The sequence below is a fragment of the Strix aluco genome, chromosome 2 (assembly GCF_031877795.1).
Source record: "Strix aluco isolate bStrAlu1 chromosome 2, bStrAlu1.hap1, whole genome shotgun sequence".
NCBI classification, from domain to species: Eukaryota; Metazoa; Chordata; class Aves; order Strigiformes; family Strigidae; genus Strix; species Strix aluco.
The window spans coordinates 99,903,667-99,931,387 of record NC_133932.1 but is presented as its reverse complement, the minus strand read 5'-3'; the positions used below and the strand labels follow the sequence as shown (position 1 = coordinate 99,931,387).

General features: G+C 35.8%; 1 protein-coding gene across 3 annotated transcripts in view; it reads left to right on the top strand.

Annotated features, from left to right (window-relative positions):
• The window catches only part of TDRD3 (tudor domain containing 3), a 120,779-nt gene extending 99,961 nt beyond the window's left edge, over positions 1–20,818 (top strand). For all 3 annotated transcript variants that reach the window (XM_074815565.1, XM_074815568.1, XM_074815567.1), the window contains 2 exons: positions 14,704–14,840; positions 20,571–20,818. In XM_074815565.1, coding sequence (XP_074671666.1) covers positions 14,704–14,823 — 120 coding nt within the window. In that variant the 3' untranslated portion in view covers positions 14,824–14,840; positions 20,571–20,818. The remainder of the gene's footprint in view (positions 1–14,703; positions 14,841–20,570) is intronic.
• Positions 20,819–27,721: the final 6,903 nt, after the last annotated feature.

Here is a 27,721-nt window from a genome sequence, read left to right as displayed (position 1 = left end):
TTGAGAGACACTTCCTTACTAAACACCTTCCTTTGAAGGTACTTGCAATTTTGTTTTGAGATAGCATAGCTTAACCGTTTTGAATATTGTGTTTCATCCTTTTTTCATGTGAAGGAAGTTCTTCAGATTCTTGTTTTGAGACTTCTGAAGCATTTTATGCTCAGATTTCTTTGGATTGTTTGTGTTGAGGTTGAACATGTTGAGTATGTAAAAGAAGTTTGATGTGTAAAAATGTCTGGACTGCTCCTGCCATCATCATTTCTCTTCTGATTTCCCTGTCTACTTCACATTTCAGTGTTCTGAGTTTGTTCACATTTAATAGATTAATTCAAAGGATTTTAGTTAAAGAGGAGACTGGAGGTATTGGCGTAGTATTCCTGACTGGTTGCTTTCTAGGGAAGAGAGACATGATGCTGTTGGCTTGGTATTGCAGAAGAGAAGCAACGACAAACCTAATTTGTACTGGGGTATGTGTATATGAATCCAGATGTTACTCCTTGTTACATATACAGTGTATATTGAAGACACACATTAAATAAGTTCCTGAAGTTTCCTTGTACAGGGATGGTTAATGTCTGGAATGCTTGTGGGATGGGGAGTTTCCTTGTTTGATGGCTTGGAAGTGTTATCAGTAAACAAGAAGTCTGTATATATCTGTAAACAGGAAGTCTTCTATAATGTAAGAACTAAAAAAGTTGACTGTGAAGGCTTTTTTTTTTTTTTTCAGAAATGATTTGCTTTTTTTTTAATAAATGTTAAAGCACATGAAATTATTCATTTTTTTGTTTAGTGGGTGTTTTTGGTCAGGGTTTGGGTTGTCTTTTGGTTTTTAGAGAGATGTTTTTTTCTGCTTCTGTTGGCTTACTTTCTAAGGGTAAATTTTGTAAGGACTCTACTCATACTTGATTTTCTTCATATTAATAATGTCATTTTGTGGTTTCTTTCATGTCCCGAGAGACATTTATAGACTTATTAAATGAGTGCATGTGGATGTCTGAGCTAGATAAATTGTTCACATTGTCAAAGAATAGTATCAATTAATCAGTTTTCTCAGAATATTTGTAGAAAGCATAAACAGAAGAGGAAACGTTTTGGTCTGTCATCTTTCCTACAAAACTTGCTTGCCTTCTCAGAATTTGGTACATCTAGATTTTTCAGAGAAGTAGTATTTGCTTCAAAGTTATGCAGAGCATTTAAGATCTTTGCTAAGTTAGTCAAGATGCATGTTTTTATCAGTATAAAGCTAATTGTTATAATTTATTGTGGCGTTGTTGAATGTCAAAGATTTTGAGATTATTTCAATATTCCTTTTAAGAATTAAGTGTGGCATTGAAGAGCTCTTTGCTGAAGTGGAATACATATTTCTCTGAGAGTTGGTTAACAAGAAAGCAATAAATATGTGATGGCTATATAGGGTTTTTTTTTCCATGTTTTGTGCATTCATTGTGTATGTCCCACACACTGAACATGAAACATCATAGGATCTTTTAACCTGGGACATGCTATCATGTAGGAGGATATCAGGGAATATCTTCATTGCTCAGAAAAATTGTTTCAGATTCTCCTATGCTTATGAAGCACATTTATCGGTGGTCTTTTTGTTCTTTCATTACCCTATACTCGCTAAGTATTTTCATGAGTACCTAGTTGGAAATGTTATTTCTGACTTCTTACTGGAAATCTTAAGAGCTTATTTCATGTAGGTTCATTTCAGTAAGTATGAAAAATTTTGCTGAAAGGTTTGAATAGCTATGTCATAGTATCCTGTTTCCTTTTTTAATTTAAGTTGATATGTTTTCTGATCTCCTGGGCATTTCATTTTTTCCCTACATTATGTTTGCTCATATAGGACTTCCACTGTGGGTCAAGTGGCATATAGGAGAAAGTGAAAACAGTGATGTTTAGCTATTGCAGTAATCTTTGTTCCTTTCCTGACAGAGCATCCTCAGTGTACTTTTCCACTCTAGGATAGTGATGATGAACCTTCTTAAGTGTTAGGGCTGAAAGTAAAATTTTATAAGATACTGGATGAAGACTTGGTGGGATTTCATGTCTTGTTTACTTTCCTTCTTGGCCTATTCCAGTCTCGCTTATTTTCCCTGTGCATGTAATTGGCCTCCTTTTGATGTCTGACACCCGTTAGGTTACACCAGCAATCCTCACTGCTGGGCGTTGCGAGACCCAGCCATTGGAAATTGCATCATAACTCATAGTATCTCATCATCACTGTCCAGGGAGAGGAGAGGAGTTGAGTCCGCAATGAGATAGTTGAGTCTCCCATGAGTTCCAGGCCAGTTAAAGGAAGGAGCTACTCAGCAAACTTTGATCTCTCAACCTGGAAAAGTATTTCATGTCAAGGAGGGAAGGGGAAGTACTGCGAACGTGAGTAAATTGATGTCTGTGTGGGGTTATTATGTAGTGCTTTTGCTTTTCTTACACATAGAAAAGTTTGGGGTTTCTTCTGCTTTGTTCCTAACTTCTTGACTAATTATGTGTAGTCATAAAAATTTGGTGAAGATCAGATTTTAGAGCTTTAGAATCATAGAATCGTTTAGGTTGGAAAAGACCTTTAAAATCGTTGGACTCAATCTTTTTTGTGCAGTTGGTCATTCACCACTAAACCACGTCCCTACCTGGCGAAACTGGCTGCTCACGGCTTGGATGGGCACACTCTTTGCTGGGTTAAAAACTGGCTGGATGGCCGGGCCCAAAGAGTTGTGGTGAACGGATTTAAATCCAGTTGGCAGCGGTCACGAGTGGTGTCCCCCAGGGCTCGGTTTTGGGGCCACTCCTGTTTAACATCTTTATTGATGACCTAGACGAGGGGATCGAGTGCACCCTCAGTAAGTTTGCAGATGACACCAAGTTGGGTGGGAGTGTTGATCTGCTTGAGGATAGGGAGGCTCTGCAGAGAGACCTGGACAGGCTGGAGCGATGGGCTAAGGCCAACTGTAGGAGTTTCAATAAGGCCAAATGCCAGGTGCTGCACTTGGGCCACAACAACCCCCAGCAGCGCTACAGGCTTGGGGAGGAGTGGCTGGAGAGCTGCCAGTCAGAGAGGGACCTGGGGGTGTTGATTGACAGCCGGCTGAACATGAGCCAGCAGTGTGCCCAGGTGGCCAAGAAGGCCAATGGCATCCTGGCTTGTATCAGAAATAGCGTGGCCAGCAGGGACAGGGAAGGGATCTTACCCCTGTACTCGGCACTGGTGAGGCCACACCTCGATTCCTGTGTTCAGTTTTGGGCCCCTCACTACAAAAAAGACACTGAATTACTCGAGCGTGTCCAGAGAAAGGCAACGAAGCTGGTGAAGGGTCTGGAGCACATGTCGTACGAGGAGCGGCTGAGGGAACTGAGGTTGTTTAGTCTGAGAAGAGGAGTCTGAGGGGAGACCTCATTGCCCTCTACAACTACCTGAAAGGAGGTTGCAGAGAGCTGGGGATGAGTCTCTAACCAAGTAACAAGCGATAGGACAAGAGGTAATGGCCCCAATTGCGCCAGGGAAGGTTTAGACTAGATGTCAGGAAGCATTTCTTTACAGAACGGGTTGTTAGGCGTTGGAATGGGCTGCCCAGGGCGGTGGTGGAATCCCCATCCCTGGAGGTGTTTGAGTCACGTTGACATAGTGCTTAGGGATATGGTGTAGTTGGGAACTGTCAGTGTTGGGTTGATGGTTGGACTGAATGATCTTCAAGGTCTTTTCCAACCTAGACGATTCTGTGATTCTGTGATTCTGTGATATACATAACTACCTCCAGGGTAGTTAAGTCAGCCACTTCCCTGGACAGCCTGTTCCAATGCTTGACAACTCTTTTGGTGAATAAATTTAAGGCTTTCTTAAATTCCTGTGTCTCTGCACCACCTGTAAGCAGTATTGTGGGGGTTGTTTTTTTTAATTAGGAGTTGAGATATATTTGTTTGTTTAAAAATTGTCTGTGTATTTAACTTTTGCCATGTTTTACTTTCTGAATCTTTTTTGTGCGGTTGGTCATTCACAAGTAAAATCACATAGGCCTTTGTTTACTGGTTGTACACACGATGAGATTTGTATGCCAAATTAAGTCATGGGTGAGTGTGTCCACACAGCATTCTGTTTCACCTAAAATGTCATCAAAACTTACTACTTCCCTGTTTAGTTTTTGATAATGGATTCATGCCCTAACAGCAAAGCATTAGATAATCTCATAGTATCACTTAGTGTTTCTTTCTGAAATTTTTGTTGGCAGAATTTTCTGATTAGATACTAAGTAAGTCCAGCAATACAGAAAATACTTCTTCCCCCATATGGAAGTGTATGGTTTTGCTTATGAGTGCACTTAGTGCAAAGAAACTGAATGCTGAATTTTTTTTCCAAGTCTATACAAGTATTCATTTTCACTGTATGTTTAAGACTGTCTGTATTACTAATGTAAACTAGACCTTTCTAGAGGCCTTCATTCAACTTGATGTTCTGAAAAAATGGATGAATATTTATTCAAAAATTTTAAAAAATGTTGGGGAGAGGGAGGGGCTGACAGTTGTGTGTGGGAGGAGGAATGGAGGACACTTAATTTGCTGTTCTTTACTGAAAACTGGCACCATTACTCCTTATAGTAACATAACTCCTTATGGTACATAACTCCTTATAGTGGTTACTGTTAATGATTTCATGTTAGATTTATGTGTTGAGAATATTTCCACTTCCAGTTTGTGGCTTCCTTCTTGCTGAATTGAGAAAACTTGATGTGTCATCTGGTTGTGTATTACTTAAATAGCAGGTCTCACTTCAGTGTATCTACAATTCTTTTAGAAATTATTGAAAATAAACGTTTAAATATTTATAGTTTGATATTGATACTACTGCATGTGAAGAAGCTTTTACTAATAGGAGGGAGGGTATGGTGTGAATGGCTTAAATGTGTATTTTTAAGAAACTTTTTAAATTCATTATTTTTTTCTGTGTTGAGAACATAGTGACAACTTGCAGTAGAGTATGTTTTTTCAAGCACAAACCTCACAATTTATTTAAACCTGCACATTTGTTTTAATATGTGCCACGGGGAATGACTGCAAGTATGAATAACCTGCACAGTACCCTTAAGGGGAACAGATAAGGTAGCAAAATGTCTGTGGGATAATCATGCCCCAGGCTTACATTATCCTAGTTTTATGGAAATGTAATTGGAAAAACAAATGAATGCTTTGTTTTCAGAGTTGAAAAACAGTGAAGTACAAAAAAGGTGTGATTCCAAGTTAACTGTTGTGTTGCTTTTAGTGGTGTCAGATTTAAGTATGTAATTCTTTTCCTTGTCTATCCATCTATTTTCAATTTCTTGATTTTTTTCCTGAAGAATCTACAAATTTTCTGTCACTTGGTATCTAATGTTTATTTCTTCACTCACAGCTCAGGATGTATATTGATTAACAGAATCATTTAAGAATTAGCTGTGTTTGAAGCTTGGCTGCTTTTCTCACAACTTATATTTTCATCAGAGGAAAATGAAATAAATCATAGAATCATAGAATGGTTTGGGTTGGAAAGGACCCTCAAGATGATCTAGTTCCAACCCCCCTGCCATGAGGGACAACTAGATCAGGTTGCTCAAAGCTCCATCCAACCTGACCTCAAACACTTCCAGGGAGGGGGCTGCCATAACTTCTCTAGGCAACCAGTGTCTCACCACCCTCACAGTAAAGGAATTTCTTCCTTCTATCTAAGTCTCCCCTCATTCAGTTTAAAACCAATACCCCTTGTCCTATCCCTAGACTCCCTGATAAAGAGTCCCTCCACATCTTTCTTGTAGGCCCCCTTCAAGTACTGGAAGGCCACAATAAGGTCTCCCTGGAGCCTTCTCCAGGCTGAACAACCCCAGCTCTCTCAGCCTGTCCTCATAGGGGAGGTGCTCCAGCCCCCTGATCATCTTCATGGCCCTCTGGACCTGCTTTAGCAGGTCCATGTCCTTTTTATACTCGGGGTCCTAGAGCTGGACACAGCATTGCAGGTGGGGTCTCATGAGAGTGGAGAAGAGGGGGAGAATCACCTCCCTCAACCTGCAACTGATGCAGTCCAGGATACGTTTGGCTTTCTGGGCTGTGAGCACACATTGCTGGCTCATAGTCAGTTTTCCATCCACCAATACCCCCAAGTCCTTCTCAGGGCTGCTCTCAATCCACTCATTGCCCAGCCTGTGTTTGTGCTTGGGATTGCCTTGACCCATGTGCAGGACCTTGCACTTGGCCTTGTTGAACTTCATGAGGTTTGCATGAGCCCACCTCTCAAGCTTGTCCAGGTCCCTCTGGATGGCACATCCCTTCCCTCCAGTGTGTTGACCGCACCACACAGCTTGGTGTCATCTATCTAATCTAATTAAAAATGTTAATAGTGTATATCCAATTTTTTCAGGATTACTCAAATCATTTATTATAAATTTAGTATCTTAAATTAATGTGTAATAAGGCTGATAAATTGCTGGCCCTGAAGAATGCTTTGTAGAATTTTACAAAAATTGGTCAAGAAAAAGTAAAATTATTTAACTTCTGAGGTTTGCTTAGTAAAAGTCAACAGAAAATATTTATTATCATTAATTTATTTCTGATGCTAATGTAAAGACTGCTTAGGGAAGGATCATCTTGAAATTTTTGTTTTCAAAATGAAAAAGTAACATGTTATGGCATAGCTCCCTGTCACCTAGTTTTATGTCCCATAGTTAGGAACATATTTACTTGTGGCCTATGTATGTTCAGTGCAGACAGACATACCTTCATAAGGATCAGTTCCTTTTTTCTAAGTGTAAATGAGGGAAACAAATGCTTTGTATATGTTTCTGTTGTTGTTTGTTGGTTTTTTGGGTTTTGTTTTGTTTTGTTTTGTTTTTAAAAGACATAACAGCAAGTTTGATTTAATGAGTTGTCAGTAACTTTTGAATTTGACTACCCCCACATTAGGGAAACCATTAACTGAATTTCTCTGTTGCATAAAAGGCTTTGTACAGAGTTTGAAAGTAGAATATAGTGTTTTATTTGTATAGTACATCAAAATCTCATACAATTTGTGAAACAGTAGGAGAGAAGAAGAGGGCACTAGTATAGTAGGTAAATGAGCAGGAATTATTCTGGCTGGATATAGAATGGCAACAAACAGTTGTGTAGCTGCAGTTCAGAGTCTTAGGAGGTTTGTAGTAAATCATAAAGTACCATACAGCAAGTCAGTTGTATCCCTTTAATGACAATTAAAGTTATGTTAAGATTTTGCAGTAAATCTCTCAGTTTCCGTAATACATTTAACATTGCTATTTCTGTCACCACTGTCTTTTATTTTATAGTATAATATAATATTTTACTATAGTGAAGCTAGAGCTAAAAGCTTCAGCAAAGCTATTGATGGTTTTGATGTAAAAGTCAAACCAGAGTTACATATGGAGTATATACGCATTTATACACGTTTGTCATCTGTACATCGGTACAGATTGATGTGTATATTAGTACACATTAGATAATTATATCTAATGCTTGTAATGTTGCATATGTAACTAGATGCTTGTGGGGTCATGACTTTCAAGTAGGAGAAGAATGTGTATACTCTGTAAATCCTTTATAGTTGTTTATCCTGCATATCCTTTACAGACAGAAAATAATGCCAATGTATCAGTGCAGTCAGTAAGAAATATCTTTGAAGTCCTATGTAGTCCCTACTGCTGATGGAATTGAGCTTCCTTATTGGAAGTGGCCCAAGTCAGATTTCCTCAGGCATGTACTATTAGAAGAAATTTAAAATTAATTTGAATTAAAAGTTCCTGATAAAATTTACTTTAAAATGAAAATCTTTTCTTTTTGAGCATGCCTTAGAGATTCTTGCCAGTTCAAGATAAAAGTCTATTCATTTTCAAAAATCCATTTAGATGATAAGGCCAAACATTTCCAATGTATGTGATCTTTTCATTTTCTTCCTGTTTTGCTTGTTGTTGTCTTAGAACAATGCAACTCTTTCTGTACATTGTGGTAGATTCTGGTTAGTCTGTTTAAATATCTTGTAGTTCACCAACTTAATGTTTTCATCCAGAAGTCAACACTAAAACAGTACTTTCTCAATGTGAGAGAAAAATTTCAAAAAGCATGCATAAATATTTTCTTTATATTTTGGGATTTTTGTTTTTCTTTTATTTGAATAATTTAAAGAGGTATTCTATAATTATATTCTGGTGTTCTATAGGTTTTCTATATGCTTTTCTAAGAACAGTTTAATATCAAAATTTTTTTCATCCAAAATGAATAAAGTGCTTATTTTAGCTCTTTCTTTGTCACCTGAGTAAAATATATCTGGATACCTAGAAGTATGTATATGGAGAAAGACAGAGATAGAGACAATAGGGAAGGATGAAAGAAAGAATGTAGCTTGAATGTCATTGTTCTGGTTTTGTGAGTTAGAAAATGTGTAGGGCCTTTCACACTTCTTGTGTGTGTTTTTTTTTTTTTTTGTCCCTTTCATTGGTGATTCAAGAATGAAGAGATACCTGATTATTTTTGAATTGTCTTTTGCCTTCCTCTCACTTTATTTTCACAAGTGATGACCACCTATCAGCTCTGAGAGAAGGAAGGAGTTCTTCCTCCCTAATCCTGACCATCCTTCCTTTTGAACGTGCATTAGTTAAAGGTTGCAGCTGTACATCTGAGCAAGAAAGGGGAAAGAAGAGTGATGAAAAAGGTACAGAAGAGAAAGGAAAACAGTTTAAGCAGTAGCAAGACATTACATTGGTGCAGCTCTCCACAGCACTGCAGACTACATGTCAGAATTAGGTTATAAATTTAAGGGTGTCACATAGTTGATTCCTTTGTTCAGGTTGTCCTGAACATAGTTGTTCCTTTTGTCAACATATTTGATTCCTTACAAAAGATTTAATTGTAGTGTGCTGATACACTTCAGAAGATCCAGGAAAGAGTTAGGTAACAATAATAATTGTGTATCTTACTGTTAACATTCTAAATGGTATAGTAAAACATTAATTTAAAAAAACTATCATATGATTACTACATTATAACTTTTTTAAAAAGGTAATATTTTTGGTGTCTTTACAATTAGTTATGTGTACTTTTAGTCATCAGTGATACATTACTGCATTGTCTGACTTGATACGTGTGAGCATACTAAAAGTATATTTTTCTAAATATGTAATGCTACCCTGACTTCTTTAAAGGCATGTTAATAGGGCTAAGAGTTTATATTAATATCTGACAGCAGTCAGGGGTCAGCTCTGTGTAGGTCTAGCAGTATAACCTTGAATCGCACTTGTTCTCACTCATAATTTAACTCAGAAATTTATATGGCCATAAGCCCAATCTAATTTAAGTGTGTTGTGTACTGTGAAAAAAACCTGTGAGCATGTGCAGGCTCACAAAGATTACTCTGCAAGAAGATTACTCTGTGAGAGGAACTGATATTTTAAGTAACAAGCATAACTTGCAAAGGAAATTGATTAAAAGCAAATATGTTGAATTATTCTGTAATAGACACTTCAAAAATGTTCTTGTCACAAAGTCAGTATTTGGTTAAGGTCCTTGAAAAGTCTACATTAGGGGTAATTTCTCTTTTACTTGGAATTTTCATACCTCATTTGATAGTAATTTTTGAAATTGTGCCCTAAAGCTGCTCTAAGATCATATAACTTAAAACTTAGTTTTTGTCACTTAATAAAAGCACATTTTTTCACAAAATCCTGTTTTCATTCTTAGTTACTATGAAATTCTAAGAATCCATTTAAGTATTCAGATAAAATAGAAGTTTAAGGGAATATTGTAGACACTTTAGGTAATGGGTTTTTTCCTTAGAAATATAGGTTATGTAATATATTGAAATTTAAATATTTAAGTTTAGCTTTTTCTAGGAAACTTGTGTGTTTTTCAATGTGGCTATAGTGTGGTTGGGTTTTCTGTTTGGTTTCTTTTTTTGATACATCTGGAAAATCTTACAGTCCATTTCCAATTGATTCAAGCACAGGTAAGTAGAAAATGCAAAATTCAAAGATTAAAGTACTCAAGGAGATCAACACTGAATGTTTTAAGAAAGGAGTTTAACCAGCAAACAAGAGATCACTTGGTGTGTTAACAGCAGGAGACAGCTGTTGCCAGCATAGTGGTTAATGCAAAGAGGCATTAAATCTGGATGGGGAAATGGAAGTTGAAATGCACATGAAAGAAGAGTTCATTTTGTAAGGAAGCCAACACTTCCTTTGTACTGAGTCCAGCAAGTTTTTCATGCATTCAGTATATGGACGAAGTTAAAACTACAGCTGAAACTGAAACAGCGGTTTGACATTACTGATATGGAAGATGTCTTCTGCTTTCATTGCCTTCTGTCTCTTCTTTGCCCCATGGTTTCAGGCCCCACACTACTCCTTCATGCCTCCTTGCACAGGTTCTGGTGCTCATCCCGTAATAGCCCAGAGAGCTATAATTGAAAAGCCTTAGCAGAAGAGCCCAGTGAATAGAGCAGAATTTTCTGTTCGTAAGCAGGAATAGACAGAGGTAGCTAGTTTGTAGGTGGCATACTACTGGACCTGCTCAACTGTGACTTGCAACTGCATGCTAAATATATGTGAGCATAACGTTCAGCAAAGGTTTTGTGTAATGCATAACTTCTGTCCTGCTCTTTACTGTCATCCACCTATTCATTATTCTCAGGAGTTATACAGTAAGTATTCACTTCAAGGACTGTATTTTAAAAAAAAGTTTCTAAACAGTTCTTTTGAATGAAAGTCTTGCAATGAAATTCAATGAGAAAGCTTTTAATGAAATATAAATTTAATATTGTTAATTTTAAGAATAAAATGGTTGTTAAAGTATTTTAAATGCTGGGTTTATAACTATTCTGCAGCCATGAAATCCATTGAATTTTTTATGTAAAAGCATGCTGATAGTCACTTGGCTGGACTAAAGTTACTTGCTGATTCAGTAAGCTCAGCTGATAAAGTATGGTGGTGGTACAAGCTCTTCAGAATGTATGGATCCAAAGTAAAAGCACTGAGTGTGCATATATTCCCATTTTACACTTGTTTAGTTCTTGTCTGTCTTACGAGATAGAACAAAAATGTCAAAATAACAGCAGATTTTTATGGTGAAATTTTTAATAGAAGCTGAAATTCCCTATGAGTTATGCTTCCCTGTTTGCTTTTTTTTAAATGCCTAAAGAATGCTGACATCCTCCACCCTCTCTCTTGTCATTCTAACCTGTTAGTGCAGTAATTTCTTCATGCATGTTGTTGTTTTCATTGTAAACTTTTCTTTGCTTTTTCCTGTTGATCTTCCAGTTTTTGCTGTCTTTAGCATTTGTGCTTAGTGCTATCATCTAATCTCAGGGTACATAACCCTAGGTAGGCATTGTGCAAGTACTAGAAAACTCAGTCCTGGATCCTGGAATATTAGATAAATAATGAATAATAAGCTGAAGGATGGAGGTAATAAACTATATGTTTCTGGAGTAGTATACTGGTAATAGAACCTCTGCTGGTAATGAATGAAAATGCTCTGAGACATTCATGGCCACCTTTGCTTTATAAAATGTAATCTAGATCTTACATGGATAAGGAAGTAGGAAATGGAGTAATTCAGAATGAACCATAAGCAACTGATAAATTGAAAGCAAGCAGCAAGAAAGATTGGGAAAATAGGGTTGGTGGCAAGATGTGTGATCTAACTGACCGCAGAGTTATAATGGAAGAAATGTAGACAGCTGAAATTTTTAGGTTGAAGAACAGAAAAAACAAAGTGGTGAACATTAGAGATAACCAGTTTTGTATACAAAGGGTGGATGCTGTTTCAGAAGAGGGATGGTGGTTTTTGAGCATGGGTTAGAGAGATCTTAAAGTAAATTGAGATAAAGATGAACCCAGGAAAAAATCCTTAAGGTGGAATTAAAACATAATGGCAATAGAAAAAGGATGAAAGATCAGCAGTGGTGGTTTGAGGGTCAGTGATCAAGAAATAGTCAAAGAAAAGAAATGCAATTACTTGCAAAACAAGAAACAATGTTTAATAAAGATATGGCTTGGCAAATTGTTTCTTTGGAGAATGTTAGATCCAAGTAGGATCAAAAGTGAAAAAAGACCCAAGAAACAAATGACAATGTGTCATCTGACGCAAAGATGCCAGTTTTCAACAAGACAACCAGTAACTGTGTGGGGAGCCACTGTGCATAGAGAAGAATCAGGGAACAGTTGAAACGTGTTCTGTTGCTCATTTGTTATTACGATTTGCTGCATTGCTCGCTTTTCATTCAGAGCCTCAAGAAAGTGAATGTGAATTCACATTTCACTCTTGCCTATTGTAATAAAAATTGTTGAATTAGAATGCATTTCACCTGAAGCTTTTCATTCTATGCGTAAAGAAAACTACATCAAAATAGCCATGTGTAAGACTAATTCTAGTTTTAATTTGATTTAACTGAATTCGAAGGATCAACAACATTAGCTTTGAGATTTGATGAAGATTTGCTGTTCTAGAAATTTACTATGATATACTTATCTTCAGAAAGAGGTTGGCTATTAACAGGTGAGATGCAATGCACTAAACTATTCAGGTTCTGTTCCTTTGAACAAAGACTACCAAGGTTACAAAGAAAAGATTCATGTCTAATTTGCTACAGTCTCTTGAAAACACCAGTGTGCATTGCTAAATTTTCAGTCATGCATATATGCCATTTAGTTTTCCAGTTTTGGAGAAATCCAGATATTGTACGTATGAAAATTCATGGATTTATTCTTGAAGAGTGAGCTCTTTTATGTTAGATTGAAGCTTTGGCAAAGAATTTTAAGAAAACTTCCAGTTGTGTCTTTCTTTACTCTTTCGGCAAATAATATGGAACTGTTTTCAGATATTCAGGTTTCTTGGAACGTACTGGAAGAGCAAAATGTATTTAGACCACTTCAGGCATCTAACTTACCTGTTAATGTTTTGATGCTTGTACAGCATGCGTTGTCAGTGATGGGAGATTACTTCATATACTGAGTTGAGGGTTTGTACTAGGGCTAACAGTATTGCAAATTGTGTGGATTTTATGGTTAGACATCTGCTTTTCTATTCTTTTTCTTTTGGATAATCAGTGTCTCTGAACTTCTTTATATGAGGGAATCGATAGTGCTGCAAGCAATAAAAGAGGTACGCTGAGAGAAGTAAGTTTTATGGCAGAATTCCATGGTTCTCAGCCTTTGGCTACAGCAAAACTAAAAGATATAAATCAATTATGCTGTATTCAATTAGGTTGAAAATCTGCTTTATTCTACAGTTATTTCAGACTCTCTGTGGTAGGGCTTAATCTGTTGTTCTGGACATATAGCTATTGACCACAGACATGTCCTGTAAATAGGAGACCTTACCATGAGAAATATGCTTGTCTGTAACTGTTATTTTAAAAATGCATGTTTATTGATATTCAAGCTGATTCAGAAAGATGTTTCTTGAGTAATATCTGACTTTTCACAACCAAAAGATACTTAGGCCATAGAATTCCCTTTTGTGTCTCTTACAGTGAAATATTTTACTGCTGTGATTTGCTTATTCTTTGTTATATGCATGCTGCATTCCTAAGAGAGTTCCTGGGTGTTGGAACTGTTGACAAACTTTTAATGAATCATTCAGTGTTCTTGGTTTGTGTTCCTGTAAGTTCTTATGTGCAAATGAAAGGGAATTATGTATTTCAGTGTTTTTTCCCAAAAGTGGATTTCTTACAGCATGTTCCCTCTAGACCTGGTGTCTGCTACAGTGTAGTGTTAGGATATTAAAGAAATGAAATAGTAACTGTTTCCCTGAGACACCATTTGACAATCATACTCATGTTCAGGTTTTTTTTAACCTATAGTTTTTTCTTATATTTCTTTTTGTTATCAGCTCTAATGCTCTTAAAATTTTTCTCTATCTTTAATGTGTACCACCTTCAAATATTACATCAGATGAATGCTTTTTCTTTCAGTATTTCTTGACCAAAGTAAATATGTAGCTATTTTAATCTTTCTTTGAAAATAATTCTTCAGTGTCTTGATCATTTTTGTTGTTTTTTTCTCTGAACTCCATGTAATTTGTCAGTATCTTTCTCATATTGAGATGCCTAGGAGTGAATGCAATATTGCAATTATGTAATTACCTCTCCTGCCATTATTCAGAGGTTATATTTATTATTGCTGCACATAGCAAATTCACATCTAAATTGCTGTCCACTATACTTGTAGGCTTTTTTCATTATTACTGTATTACATACTTTTATCTACTGTTTCAGATCTGTGCTTTTAGCATGCATATTGCCAGATGCTGTTCCTTGCATTTCCATTTCCTAATTCTTTTATTTCATTTGACACACATTTCTAAAATTCCAAAAGGTGATATTTCTCTTGCTGTGGTTATCTTGCTTCTTGAGTTGGTTGTCTGTGTGACTCTTGGAAAATAATTTTGCTTTCATATATATATATATATATATATATATATATATATGCTTTTTTCCTGCAGATATTTAATAACTTCTGCTGCTGTCCTGGGGATTGAGTTTTGAGATTCTCCATGTTGTTTTTGTTAGCTTTGCTAGGTTTGAAAAACCCACTACTCCCAGCAGTTGCTATGTGTGCATGAATTCATTCATACATGTATATGTGTGTGTATGTGTTGTGTGTGTATGTATGCATATACCTAGTCATGTATTATGCGTTTTCCTACTTTTCCATTTAAAACAATGCTATTTACCTGCAGGAGGAGGAGGAAGAAACATATGAGCAAACTCTAGAATTCCGCAGAGGAGGTGATGGTCAGCCAAGACGGTCCACACGACCTACTCAACAATTTTATCAGCCCCCAAGAGCTAGAAACTGATTAATAATAAATAAAAGGTAAATACATGATATTGACATTTTATTTATGGGTTTAGCTTTCAAGAAAAGTAGATCTGGATTGTTCTGTACTTCAGTGTTCTTCAGTCTTCGTGAAGTTTGTGAGAGAACTTTCTACAACTTTGCCAGTGGTTGGTTGTGTAAGAACCCTAGCATTGGGTTGCTGACAATGAATATTTTGAACAAATAAATAACTGTAATCACCATTTTGCAAGCAAATAGACAATTCCTAGAAAAACCTTGTTTCTCATTTAAAAAAAAAAAAGTGTTAAGCAACGGCACGTATATGACCTACTTTGTTTAATAGTGGTAATCTGTTTATAAGCAGCATGGACAGAGCAGTGATTGCTACACATATGAAGAACTACTGATATTAAATCAGTGTCTTACCATTTAAGTGAAAGTTTTATGGTTGTTACTTTTTAGTTTAGAAACCACTTGTTGCCATCGCCTGCGTGGAAGATAGTTTGTCATATTACTTCTAAATTTTTTTAGAGATATTAGTATATTTATGATAAACGTTAGATACCTCTATTTCTCTGGATTTTGTGGCTGTAGGAAAAGACTTAATATACCTGTGAGAAGAGGGAAGGCAATAAGAACACTTTGGCAAATAGCTTTTTAACTTTGCTTTATGTAAGGACTCACGTCATCTGAGCAAGCTTTTACTTGGTACTTTTTCACTTGAGAGCAGCAGCAAGTTTCTCTTATTTGCATACATTGGACTAGTTTCTCTGAAATAAGTGGCTGTAGTCCCTGCTGAACTCAGTACTGTCTGTCTCTGTCCCAGATCCCACATTCTGCTTTTTATGAGCCATTTATGTGGATGAATATTCTTTTTATTGTTTTGCTTAGCATGGGAAGGAGAATTTGCAACACTAAAATCTAAAATCTGTGAGCTCACCGTTGAATAGGGAGATACAAGGTCTAGGAATATTTACCATACTCTGAATCTTGAGGATATACTTGCACCTATACTTTATTAATTAGCAGAAATTAAAGGATTATATATCATCCTCAGAAAACACACCTGATATGTATGTTCAGAAATCTGAAAAGGCCAGCCAGATACAAGTTATAATTCTTTTACTAAACAAACCAAGTATGTTATACTGCTTACATTTTACTTGTGGATCTTCTAAATCCTTAATTTTCAAGTGTTGATTAAAAGTCTATCCTGAATAAAGAAAGCTTTGTAAAGTTGCATGCTATTTGGTGTACATCTACAATATATCTTTGTCCTGAATCTGATTTTTTTCCGTACTAGCCAGTTTATTTTTACCCAGCTCTTTTTAGTTCCTTTCCTTGCTCAAGCCCTCCACACTCAGTTGTCTTAATAGGTGCTGCTGGTCTCTGCAGCTTTTGATATTTCTGACATGCAGTAATGTATGATTTACTTTTTTCATCATATGCTAAAATATCTTTTCCATTTGGGGGAGTACTGGCAATATATGAGAGCAAAATTTATTCCTGCCTCTTGCCAAGGTGATAATTATTCTGGTTTTGCCCATCTAATTTGATTTTCTATTTTAAGTAAGTGTATCAATCACTATCAATAAACATGTCATGAGATAATTTATCCAGAAATAATTCTGGCGTATGCCCTGACCTGAGTTCTAAACCAGCTCAGTTGGCTCAGAGGAGTGTCAATGTGCTCAGTGTAGACAGCAGTCAAAACTAGGGAGAGTTTTTTGTGTCTTTAATATTTTTTTGTATTTCTCTAATTTTACAGTATAAATCTAGAAAACTGTATTTGGCTTTGGTCAGCTCGGGGCGGCGGGGGGGGGCGTTGGAAACACATCCAGAGAGAGTGATAGTAACTCCTGTATCTCAAGGAGGGTGAATGAATTGTTGGGAAGAGTGAAACAACCTTTCTAGGCACAGGTGGTTGTTCCTTGCAGGTGTTGTTATACCTTGCTTTGAAGATTCTAACAGGACTCTGATTTAAATGGACAACAGACTTGGTATCAAAACCTACCTACCGTAAAAAATAAACAGTTACAGCCCTTTCCCTGTCCCAGTTCAAATACTATTGTTTTCTGTCAGACATCTCTAAATAAAGGGGTTAGATTCAGGTGCTAAATAGTGTCGGTTAAATAAACCTAAAAGCATTTGTCAACAAGTAGCAATGGACTGTTCTCATCCAGGAAAAAAAAAATCAATATCTATTTTGGAAAATGTGTCATGAAGCTGAATATATTTTTTCAGCAACTTCTTACTTTGCTTTAAAAAGTACATCTTTTATTGACCATGCTTCCAGATATACCCTTCTTTTTCTTCATCATAATTTAAAACTCTCTTCCTCAGTTGATGAAATGAGGTATTTCCTGTGTCCTCTTTTGGCCCAGGACTGTTTACTTCAACATCTGCTTCAGTTAGATAGATAGTGCCAGTTTGTCATCCAAAACTGAATTTACTAACCCAGTGCAATGTACAATCAGTGACAGCTTAAACCTGATAAATTTTGGCTACTTCTGTAAGTCCAACTCTGTTGGAATATTATGCACTTTATCTTCTACAGTAAAGATAGCAAATATTGTAGGAGTTATACATACCTTAAACAGTTATCACTGTAAACTGCAATTCATTATGAGAAAATACAACTTCTTGATAGGGAAATTCATTCCCTCTAGATCAAAAGATTCAATGCCATCTTCTTTGGCTGCTGTAACTGAATTGTCTTGAACTTTACTTAAGTGGAAACTATCTCTAAATGGCTAAAATGTAGTCAGTTAGAATATTTGTGTATTTTATATTAAAATTATTTGCTAAATCTAGCTATTTTAATTAGTTGCTTTATCAGATTTAGGTTTATATTTGGAAAATTTCCAGTATTAAGCTCAACTACATTTCAACATAAAATAATGTAACACCTATTGGATGTTAACACCAAAAAGAAGTTGTCAAGATATCAAATTGGTCTTAGGTTCTTGGAAGACTAGGATCACTCAGGTAGAAAAAGAAAATTGAGAGGCAAGAGATGCCTTCTGTATAGAGGTTGGGTGTTGCTACTTAATCATAGTTAGCTCCTGTATTAGTTCCAGTCAAAACAGTCCTTTATTTTGTCTAGAATTGGTGATACGGCTTTTTTACTCTGCCACTATGTTCTAGTGAATATTTGGAAAACTGAACACCTTGTTCCTCTTTAAGAGTGGGGCATTTGTGGTCATCTATGAATAGTGTCAAAAAATGGAAATTCTTCCTCAGTTTAAGAGCACTCTATTGCCAATCTTTTTGAAGGTAAAAGTATTGTAGCGCTGTATCCAGAAGCTTTTTCTGTGTGGTACAGACAAGATTTCACCTGTTAGATTTGCTTTCTGAAGCTCATGTTGAGTCCAGTGTAGCTGCCCTCATTTGCCTTGTTTGATAGGTGAAGTGATGTGAGGAGTGTTTATGGTGATACGGTGGTGGACATACTTATCAGGTATGGCTTATAGCTCCCCATAGTACATCTCATGCTACTTTATATCTTAGATTGAATTTTGAAATGCATTACACTTGACCTAATGAGGTTGAAGACAGTGGAATTAGAGAGAAACCAGTAATGAAAATCTCTCAGGCTTTTCCAAAAATAAATGGTGAATGTAATCAGTTCTCTGATTTTAAATGTAGGCAGAAAATCAAGCATAGTCCTTTTCTAAATTGCTTTCAGCTTAGCCAGACTTGTACAACAGTGTAACTTTAATTTCTTGACATGTAAAAGTTCAGGAATATTGAATGTCGGTTCCTAGAAGTGGATTTCTATATGGCTTTTTCTCCTTTTTATTCTTCAGAGCTTTTGAGGGCATGGCATATTTTTCTTATTTCAAGTTTTTGATAACATATTAGATGAAGACATGATTTCTCAGGGGAAGTTTTAAGGGATCCAGTGAAACATAATTTTACCTCAACTTTCATCTGAAGGATGCTTTGCCTCTTCACCAGATCATTGATTAATGACACCTTTACTTCCTCAGGAGTACTTCTGTATTATGTAAAATAACTTAATTTTTTTCCTGAAAAGAGATGGAGAGCCCTTGGTGATTATATTACAAATTGTTAAATTCTATATCATTTTAATATTGTAGTATTTAAAATTCCAAGGTGCCTTGTTTTCAAAAGCAACTTGGACAATTCTGAAAGTAAAGTTTGCTGGCCATATTTGTATTGAGTATAATAGGGTCATATCAAAGATGAAATATTAGGTCCATACAGTAGACATATCACCTCAGACCCAAAAGCTCCTATATGTGTAATGTTACATCACTTGACAGGGAGGACTTACTGGCACTGATACATCAATGAAGAAATACAGTGCTGTACTGCTTCCTGGACTAGTTTTCAGCATACTCATTTAGGTGTTGAAGTTGTTCTTGCGAATCTGGAATTAGTATTGACAAATACTAGCTCATAATCTATGTCTACAGTGTAATGGGGTCTTAAGTGTGAGGAGGCTTAAGTTTTTAAAATCCTAGTTGGTTTCTAGAGGTGGAATTTGGATCCACAGGATTGTTTAATCTGGAGAAGAGAAGGCTCCAGAGGGACCTTATTGCAGCCTTTCAGTACTTAAAGGGGTCTTATAAGAAAGATGGGGACAGACATTTTAGTAGGGTCTGTAGCAAAAGGACAAGGGATAATGGTTTTAACTAAAAAGAGGGTAGATTCAGACTAGATATAAGGAAGAAATTCTTTACAATGAGGGTTGTGAAACACTGCAACAAGTTGCCCAGAGAGGTGGTAGATGCCTCATCCCTGGAAACCTTCAAGGTCAGGTTGGATGGGGCTCTGAGCAACCTGATCTAGTTGAAGATGTCTCTGCTTATTGCAGGGGGATTGGACTAGATGAGCTTTAAAGGTCCCTTCCAACCCAGACCATTCTATGATTCTATCCTTCTGAAGAGCTGCTTGCCAAACTATTCTATGCTTTGAGTGTTAAGGACAACTGCTGCAGATGTGCAGGAAGTCTTGACTTGGTGTTTATTATGAAGACAGAGTGATAGAGTACTCATGTTAACGTGAAGTAACAGAAGTATGGGGTAGTTAGTACCTCGCTGTGGTTGCAGTTGACTAGAAGTGATCGTTTATTAATATCCAGCAGTGTGAGGTAGAGAACGCTAACTCAGAATTTTATCAGAGTACTGCATTGAGAGCCCTTGAACCCACTCTAGGGTATGAGTCAAATACTAGCTTTAACTGTAAAATAAAATATTCCTCCTAGAGAATCAAGATACAAGAATTAGAATCTAACAGTAACAAAAATACATCCTGAGCTTATACTTCCTATATAGAATGTCATGATAGTATGAAAAAGAAGGGGAAAAACTAGTCAGAAATGAGTGTTTTGAAGGGTCATAGCTTTTGGGGGAACTTGGAAGAATCTAAGAGCGTGAACCTCTAAGTGCTTGATCCTTATTTGCTTCTTTGGTCTTCCTTTGCTCCATGACAGAATTAATCTACACCTTGACACACTTCCTAAAAAATCTGTATTGAAGACCTTATCAATGGAGAAACTGCATTTTTGTGAGAAGTCACTGCCAGAAAGCGTTCTTTCCTTGTGTTATACCAATCATATTTATTGCATTGAAGTGCAACCTTCTGATTTATTCTTTTAAAAACTTATATCTCTGTAAGTCCTGAAAAGCAGGTATTCGCTCCTTTGGAGGAAGAAAATGAAATAGCAGTAAAGTGTATGTTGCACAAAGAGTGGAGAGTTTTTATGCTTATCTTTTTTTTTTTTTTTTTTTCATTTAGAAACCTTCTCGGGGTGGGGGAAAATTCACTGGCAGCTCCAACTTGCTGAAGACTTCTAGAAGAAATTCTGGCTTTTTCCAAGCAACAGGATGGAACAAAGAAAGCTCGTGTGAGCAGAAGGAGTTTGGACCTGACACCACAAAAGACTTTTTTAAAGTTCTTAGTTATTATGAAGCTGAATACTTTTTACATATGAAAGAGGCAAATTGTCATTGCTGCCATCAATAAAACGACAGTGCACTATTCTATTCTTTGCCTTGTATTCTTTTTACTGAGCCTCCATTGTTAGTTAACATAATACTAATGTATCATTTTCATTCATTTTGAATTGATTTTGTTTCTAATATTGTTTCTAGTAGAGCTTATATTTTCTCAAAAGCAGACAGGATTGGGCCTTTAATTTAGATTTTAGGCTAGTATTAGTGAAACATTAAAATTTTTCTGCTAATTATTGTACAGTGAAATTCTGAATAAGTTTTGACTGTGTTTTCTGTGTTCATTTTCCAAAGTTGCTGAAGGCCAAATTACAAATTTGCCTATTATGTTTTTCACGATCTATGATTAAAAGGTCGAAGGGAAAAAAAAAAAATCATTGGTTTCAGTAGTAATTTTCTAAATAATTTTAGGTAAATATTTTCTGTTCAGGAATATTTATATTACAGATATAGAAACATTTCTAGAAGGTACAGGAAAGTAGTTTAAATAAAAACCACCGAAAGATGCATATGAGTATTTTAAACGTAAATATGTGTATACATGCACACGTGTGCAACCTGTTGATAGTAGGTTCTAACTTTCTTGTAGCTTTAAACTCTGCTTTTATTGCTTCATATTATTAGAATTTTTTCAATTATCATTGATGCTTGAAAGAATTTTATGTCAAACTACTTCTCATTCTAAGCTGTATCTTTGAATCTTACGTGATTATGACAAATAGTTGAAATTTCACTATATCTTTAGCTGAGAAGCACTCAAGATTTATGTACCATGCAAATCCCTTCTGATCTTTATTCTGATCATTTAGTTAAATTGAAATAGCACATGTTTTCAGGTGGTTCTGTAAAGACAGAATTTTACCTGAGGTATGTCTTGATGGTATAAGTTGTACAATTAATTCTACTGAATTTTTCTGAGTGCTTATACAAGACTATGTTTGGATAGAACCTGCTTTATTTGGATGAAAAGTTTTATACTGATGATATAATTGAATGTATTTGCAGAATAGTAAGGAACCAAATGTTTTGCTGCCTTAATCGATCTTAAGCAGCTTCTTGAGAATAATAATGCAACTCACTAATATTTCTAAAGAAATTTGGAAGCTTAAAACATGAGCTGTACAATGTTAAAGTTCTTCACTATCAACTGACACACAACAAATTTAATGAAGTTTGTTAGATTTAAGTTAGAAACCACTTTAGAAATACTATGAATCTTTCTGGTCAGTTCTGCTAAATTGTACCAGCAAATAAATAAATTGTAGATCTAATACATTGGATGATGGATGCTTTACTTCCAGAAATATTGCTAAGACCACTCATAGCAGCTCTTCAGCTTCATAAAGTGATGCAGCCATAATATATTAGAAAGCAGGTTTGATTTTTCTTTAGAAATAGACTGTGTATTAAATGAGCCCTACAATCAGTGTACCAAAGCAATTTCTGAAATTAAAATAACTTTTATGTTCTTTTGAGCTTTCATTCTTGCTGTGAACTAAATCATAAAATTCAGAAAACTGCAGTCTGATTTAGTGAACTGTAAAAGAAGAAGCCTACTTATGAAAATGTGAAGACTGTAGATATACAATGCAGCATTCCTCTGTAGTGGTTGTGGCATTCTGAAATTACCACATGTATGTGCAGCTGTCTGTAGGCAGAAGAAATGTGTTTGAGAATGTTGGGTTTGTTTCTAAAACAGTAAAGACTGTGTTCTGGTCTTTTCACTGGTGCTTGGGAACTGGAAAGCCAGAGTAAGCAAAGAGCTGGAGAGTCTCCTTGAAAAGACATGTTGTCGTTGTGTGTTTTATGATTCTTTTCTGGTTTGGTTTCAACTGAAATAACTTTTTTGAAAGCTCTGCCTGTTCAGAATTGAAGAACCAGTGATTGAGTAGATAAAAACTATTTGCATCAACCTGTTTTGAAAAGCAGGAATTCATATCATTCATGCTTATTGATCCCTATATCTGGAAACAACATTATGATAAACTAGGTATGTATATAAATTATTTTCTTGAGTTGCATAATCCATCAAAACCACAAATATAATAATTTGCCAGTCATAATGTAGTAAAGTTTACATGCACAAGAACAGCATCAATTTATTTAGCTTTTATCTTCAGAAAAGGTTATCATGGCTATGTAGGTCTTCAAAACTGATGTAAAAGTTAACTTCTAATTTGTCAAAAGCAAAAGCAGGCTACTGAACTTTGTGGGGCGACATCTGTGTTTTTAAATAAAAAAGGCTGCTAAGGGACACTGAACCCTGATCATCCACGCTATTTACCAGCTTAATTTCTGACTGGTTTTGAGTGTCCTGACTAGCTGTTTCTAAGACAAACCTGTCTACAAAGAAACTTGTATCTATAGCTTATGGGAGTTTCTGTCACGAATTTAGGAATGCAATTCTAATGAGATGTTTTCTTTGCCATGGTCTTGTATATAGCATTTTTACCTAAAGGAAATTTTAAAAAGTTAGAACTTCTGATTTAAATTATTCTAAAAGTTTATGTGCCAAGTTGGTAATGCTATCATCAGATAAATAATTTATTTCCTCCTTTATATTGTTGAGATATGAAATCAATTTGGAACAAAGAGTTGAAATGTTCTCGTTTTATCTTACATGTTTTCAGAGTTTTGTAGCAATCTGATTGAAGTGTTGTGTTTTCATTTAAAATTCTTCCTTGCACTAATCTTTTCTGATAGACAATATATATTTTTATGTATGTTAATATAGCTTTTCCTTTTGTCACTAACAGGTACTTTCATATGAAATCTTTGGCAACAGCTGTACAAAACATTTTGAGGATCACTTGTCAAAGTCACTCTTCCAAGAAACACTGCTGGAATTGTCTCTGCAGAATCTGTAATGATTTGAGCCTTATGCAGATGAAATTTGTTGGGAATATGGCTTTCCAAGGCAGTATTAACAACACATATTTCCATTGGGTGGCAAAAGGTTGATATCACAGGAAGGACAAATCTTAACCCATGTGATGCACTTGGCATTAGGCACAGAGTGAGTAAAAGCTTAATGGAAGATGAAGATTTAGCTTGAGGTAAATCTGAAGAGACATTTGCAAGAGAACTCCCAAAGATTCAAACTAGTTAATGAGAGTTGGTCTAATGTTAGCCAGGGAGCTGAAAGAATCTGGCAGTGTAGGGGAAACAGTCCCTATCTAGTTTATGGTTGGAGGGGGACTTCATGTAGAAAAATCTCCAGTGATTTTTGTGCATACACAGGAAGATAATCTTCAGAATGATTGTCTATAGATCCTTGAAGAAGAATCCTAGTTCAGCTGTCCTTTCATCACATGAATCCAAGTCCTGTAAAATCTTAGAACTTTTTTGAGAACTATATAAGCCTCAAGAATGTCTAATTGCACTATTTAGCTAACTCAGTTTAGCTTTCTACTTGCTATAGAACTGTTGAGGTGTTACTTCTTTTTTTTTTCTTTCTGAAATGTTTTGGAGCAACCTATTGCAGAAGAGCAGCAAAACTGTGGAAGATACTCCTCTAACATTTAGGCACTGACCTTCTCAGCATGATACATGTATGAAAAACTTTGTGTAATTATGGTATCCTTCAAAGCAATGGTAAAGACTCATAATTCTTTTTTTCCTGATACTCATTTCATATCAGTTGCTTATGTTGGCCTGTTTTGGCTTTAAATTACAATTTTGTTTTGGGGTTTTGAGAATGATTCAAAATAATTTAGAAAGAAAAGATAAAATACATTAATACTTAATTTTCTCACAAGATTGAGAGACCATAAAAATTCAGTTTCCCTACAAACACATGGGCTGTTGATGGACATAATTATATTCTGGAAATTATGGTGGCATGAATGAAACCAGAATCTAGTGTATATAAAAAATAAATCTTACATGTGTTCAAATAAATAGGAACTGTGGAACGCAAATGATTAGGTGTAGAATAGCAACAGAGCACTATAGGTTGTCTAAAAAACAATTCTGCAGCTGCTTCTAAGAAAATGTCTGCAGTCATAGTGCCTTGTAATATTTCATGCAAATTGATGAATCTATTTCTATCTTAAAATGGATGCATAGGTAAGTATTGAGCAGAAGATATTAGTGTCATTTTCAGACAGTTTAGTATGTCATGGGATCTTGAATATCCATTCGCTTTGCTTTTGTACTGTATATTTCTAAACTGCAAAGGTTAAATAGTGTTTTATATTTGTTTTATAGTCAAAATAGTCTTAACCCCAAGTATATTTTATTAGCCATTAGATAAATAGCTATGCCTCTGCTAAAACAGCTGTGATCTTACGTGACTGTGCACAGATTTAAGTCTCAATTAACCATCTATTTTGTGGTGATTATTCTTCTGTAGCTATTTAGTAAAGGAACTTGGTTTGTTTACAATAATAATAAAAGTAAAAAGCAGAATAAATAAGGTGTGCTCTATCATTTTGATATGCCATAAATGAAACTGGTTTTTGTAGTGGGGGACTAGAATAGCATATACAAAGCCAGTGTTCCATGTGCTATGTGAACAAGTGAAATAGCTTTCTTCAAAATTGAATTTTTTTAATGTAAAAATTTTATTTTCTTTTTCCCCACTGCTAATTAAAAAAGGTACCATCCCAGTTTAATTGATGGGATAAGACAGATGATCTACTCTGGCATTTCACTGCTCTTGCCATATCGGTCTCTTTGGGTATATTATGATCAGATGCTCCCAATAACAGATATTCTTGATGGCCAGGTACTAAGTGTGTTTTTTTACTCCAGTTGGTTGGATAAAAATGTATGTCAAAACTTGATTTAGCATTGTACATTGCAAAGTTGAGATATGCTGACATTAATCAGGAGTAGGAGTTTATAGCTAAGTTTAAGTGTACTACAGCTGCAGAAATGACAATAGAATTCAGCATGTGTTGCTCCATTTTACTTAGTTGCTTTAACATTGAACTCTCATTTTCAAAAGGAAAAATAAAGAATAAATTCTTACAACTGTACGTAAAACACTGAAAATGTGACCAAATTTAAAACATCTTTAGAAAGAAACAAAAAGCTGCAACAGTTGCAAAATGTGAAAATGTGCCATGCACATCAGCGGAGAACCTTTGCACTCTGTGGCTGTGGAATCTGACATTTTTTCCAAAACATTGAAGATCTGAACAATTCTGATATAGAATAGTGATATTTGAAAACAGCTGACCCCTGCACTTCATTCAGTCTCTATACCCTGTGAGGAACCTGGCTCTAGTTGGTTCTGGCACTCCTGCTTTCTCACAACACTTTGCTAGAAGCCAGACAATAGTTGAGAGTCTCAGATGAAAGTTGATAGAGAGGTCAAGATACTGATGTTGGTTTACGAGTTCCTCCTAGCATAATGTGAGAAGCTGTGCTCTGTACTTGGAATATATGGAAGAAGTTGAGACAGAGGTTAAATAGTTGCTAAGGATGAATGCTGTAGCATCAATGTGTTGCAAACTGCAATTGTGCGTACTTGAACAAGGACAAGACAGGTGGCAAAATAATTATTTAAATGATGATACGGTAACAGTTTTGCCAAATAAAGTATGCCATCTGCAAAGTACTTAGCATCCTGAGATGCAGCCACTAATGGATAGAATGCACAGTATTTCTAGAAAGAATCTCAAATTTAAGATCCTTTGAATGTCATCCATATCAGCACCATTTCTTGGACTTTTCTGTTTTGCAATAATGTGGTTATCTTGATGTTAAGAAGGCCTTTAACACTGTTTACCTGAGGTGTGGGTGAGATGCTGTTATTTTCTAGTAGGCCAATAAAAATAGTCTGCCCCTAGATTATTTGTTTTCTCTTTTCATTGGTGGTTAGAAATAATGATACCTATGTGTTGTTCTTTCCTTGATACTAATGGAGGCCACTCTTTTAGTAAGAGCAGGCCATATAGCCTCTTGTGGAGGAATTGTGGGTCATATGCTGAAGCCCAGCCAATCTGTATAACTGAATTTATATCCTCATCTGACCAAAACGTTGATGTCTCCTGTCAGTTTTGTACCATCTACTGTAGAAAAAGCATTCATGAATGATGAGTCACACTGTTTCTTTGTTATGTACAATTACATTCTGTTTGGGCAACAAGTGCCCATGGGGTGATCCATGTATCTCAAGAAAATGTGTGTCCAGAGTGTTTGTCTGGACCACGCTGTTCAGTTGGGCCATTTCTGACCTACAGTCTGTAAACTGTTAACCATTGCATTGGTAATTTTTGTGACTTTGCCCTAGGTAATGTAACACCTACAATTCAAAGCCGGTGTAATGCAGAGTAATAATGATACTTGGTTTGGTTTCAGTATGTTGTTTTTCCTGACAAAAAATCTATTGTAAAACCAGGGAAAATATTCTGCTTTACTAGGCAGGAATAATACTACTATGCACTTTTGTCTCAGATCCTTTCATCAAAGACTGCTTGTCAGTGCTACTTTACATTTTAATATCACATTTTTAAGGCAATTTTGACTTTCATCACATAGACTGTAGACTTTTATCCAGATATTTCTTCAGTGTAGCAAATAAGGAGTCTTCTGAGTCCTCTGCATATGAGGACTTTGTTGATTTTTTGTGGACGTTGATTAACTTATCCCTTTGATAAAGTTCTTTAGCTCTTGAAAGCATTTAGCTCTGTTATTCTCAATTACTGCTATTACCAGATTGTTCCAGAATTTAATTCCTCAGAAGGCTAAAAATCTTCTAATCACAGCCTAAACATACTCAGTTTTACACGCTTGTGCTTGTGTCACCACTGACCTTCACTTTAAATACGTCTGATCTGACCCTTGAGGTATTTGTAGGCAATTTCTAAACTGTGCTGAATGAGGGCATGAAAGAATAATATTCTGCGAATCCTGTTCAATAACCATTTGCAATGTGGTAGCATGCTTCGCAGGAGCTTCTGTGACTCACATGGTCCTTCATGCTTA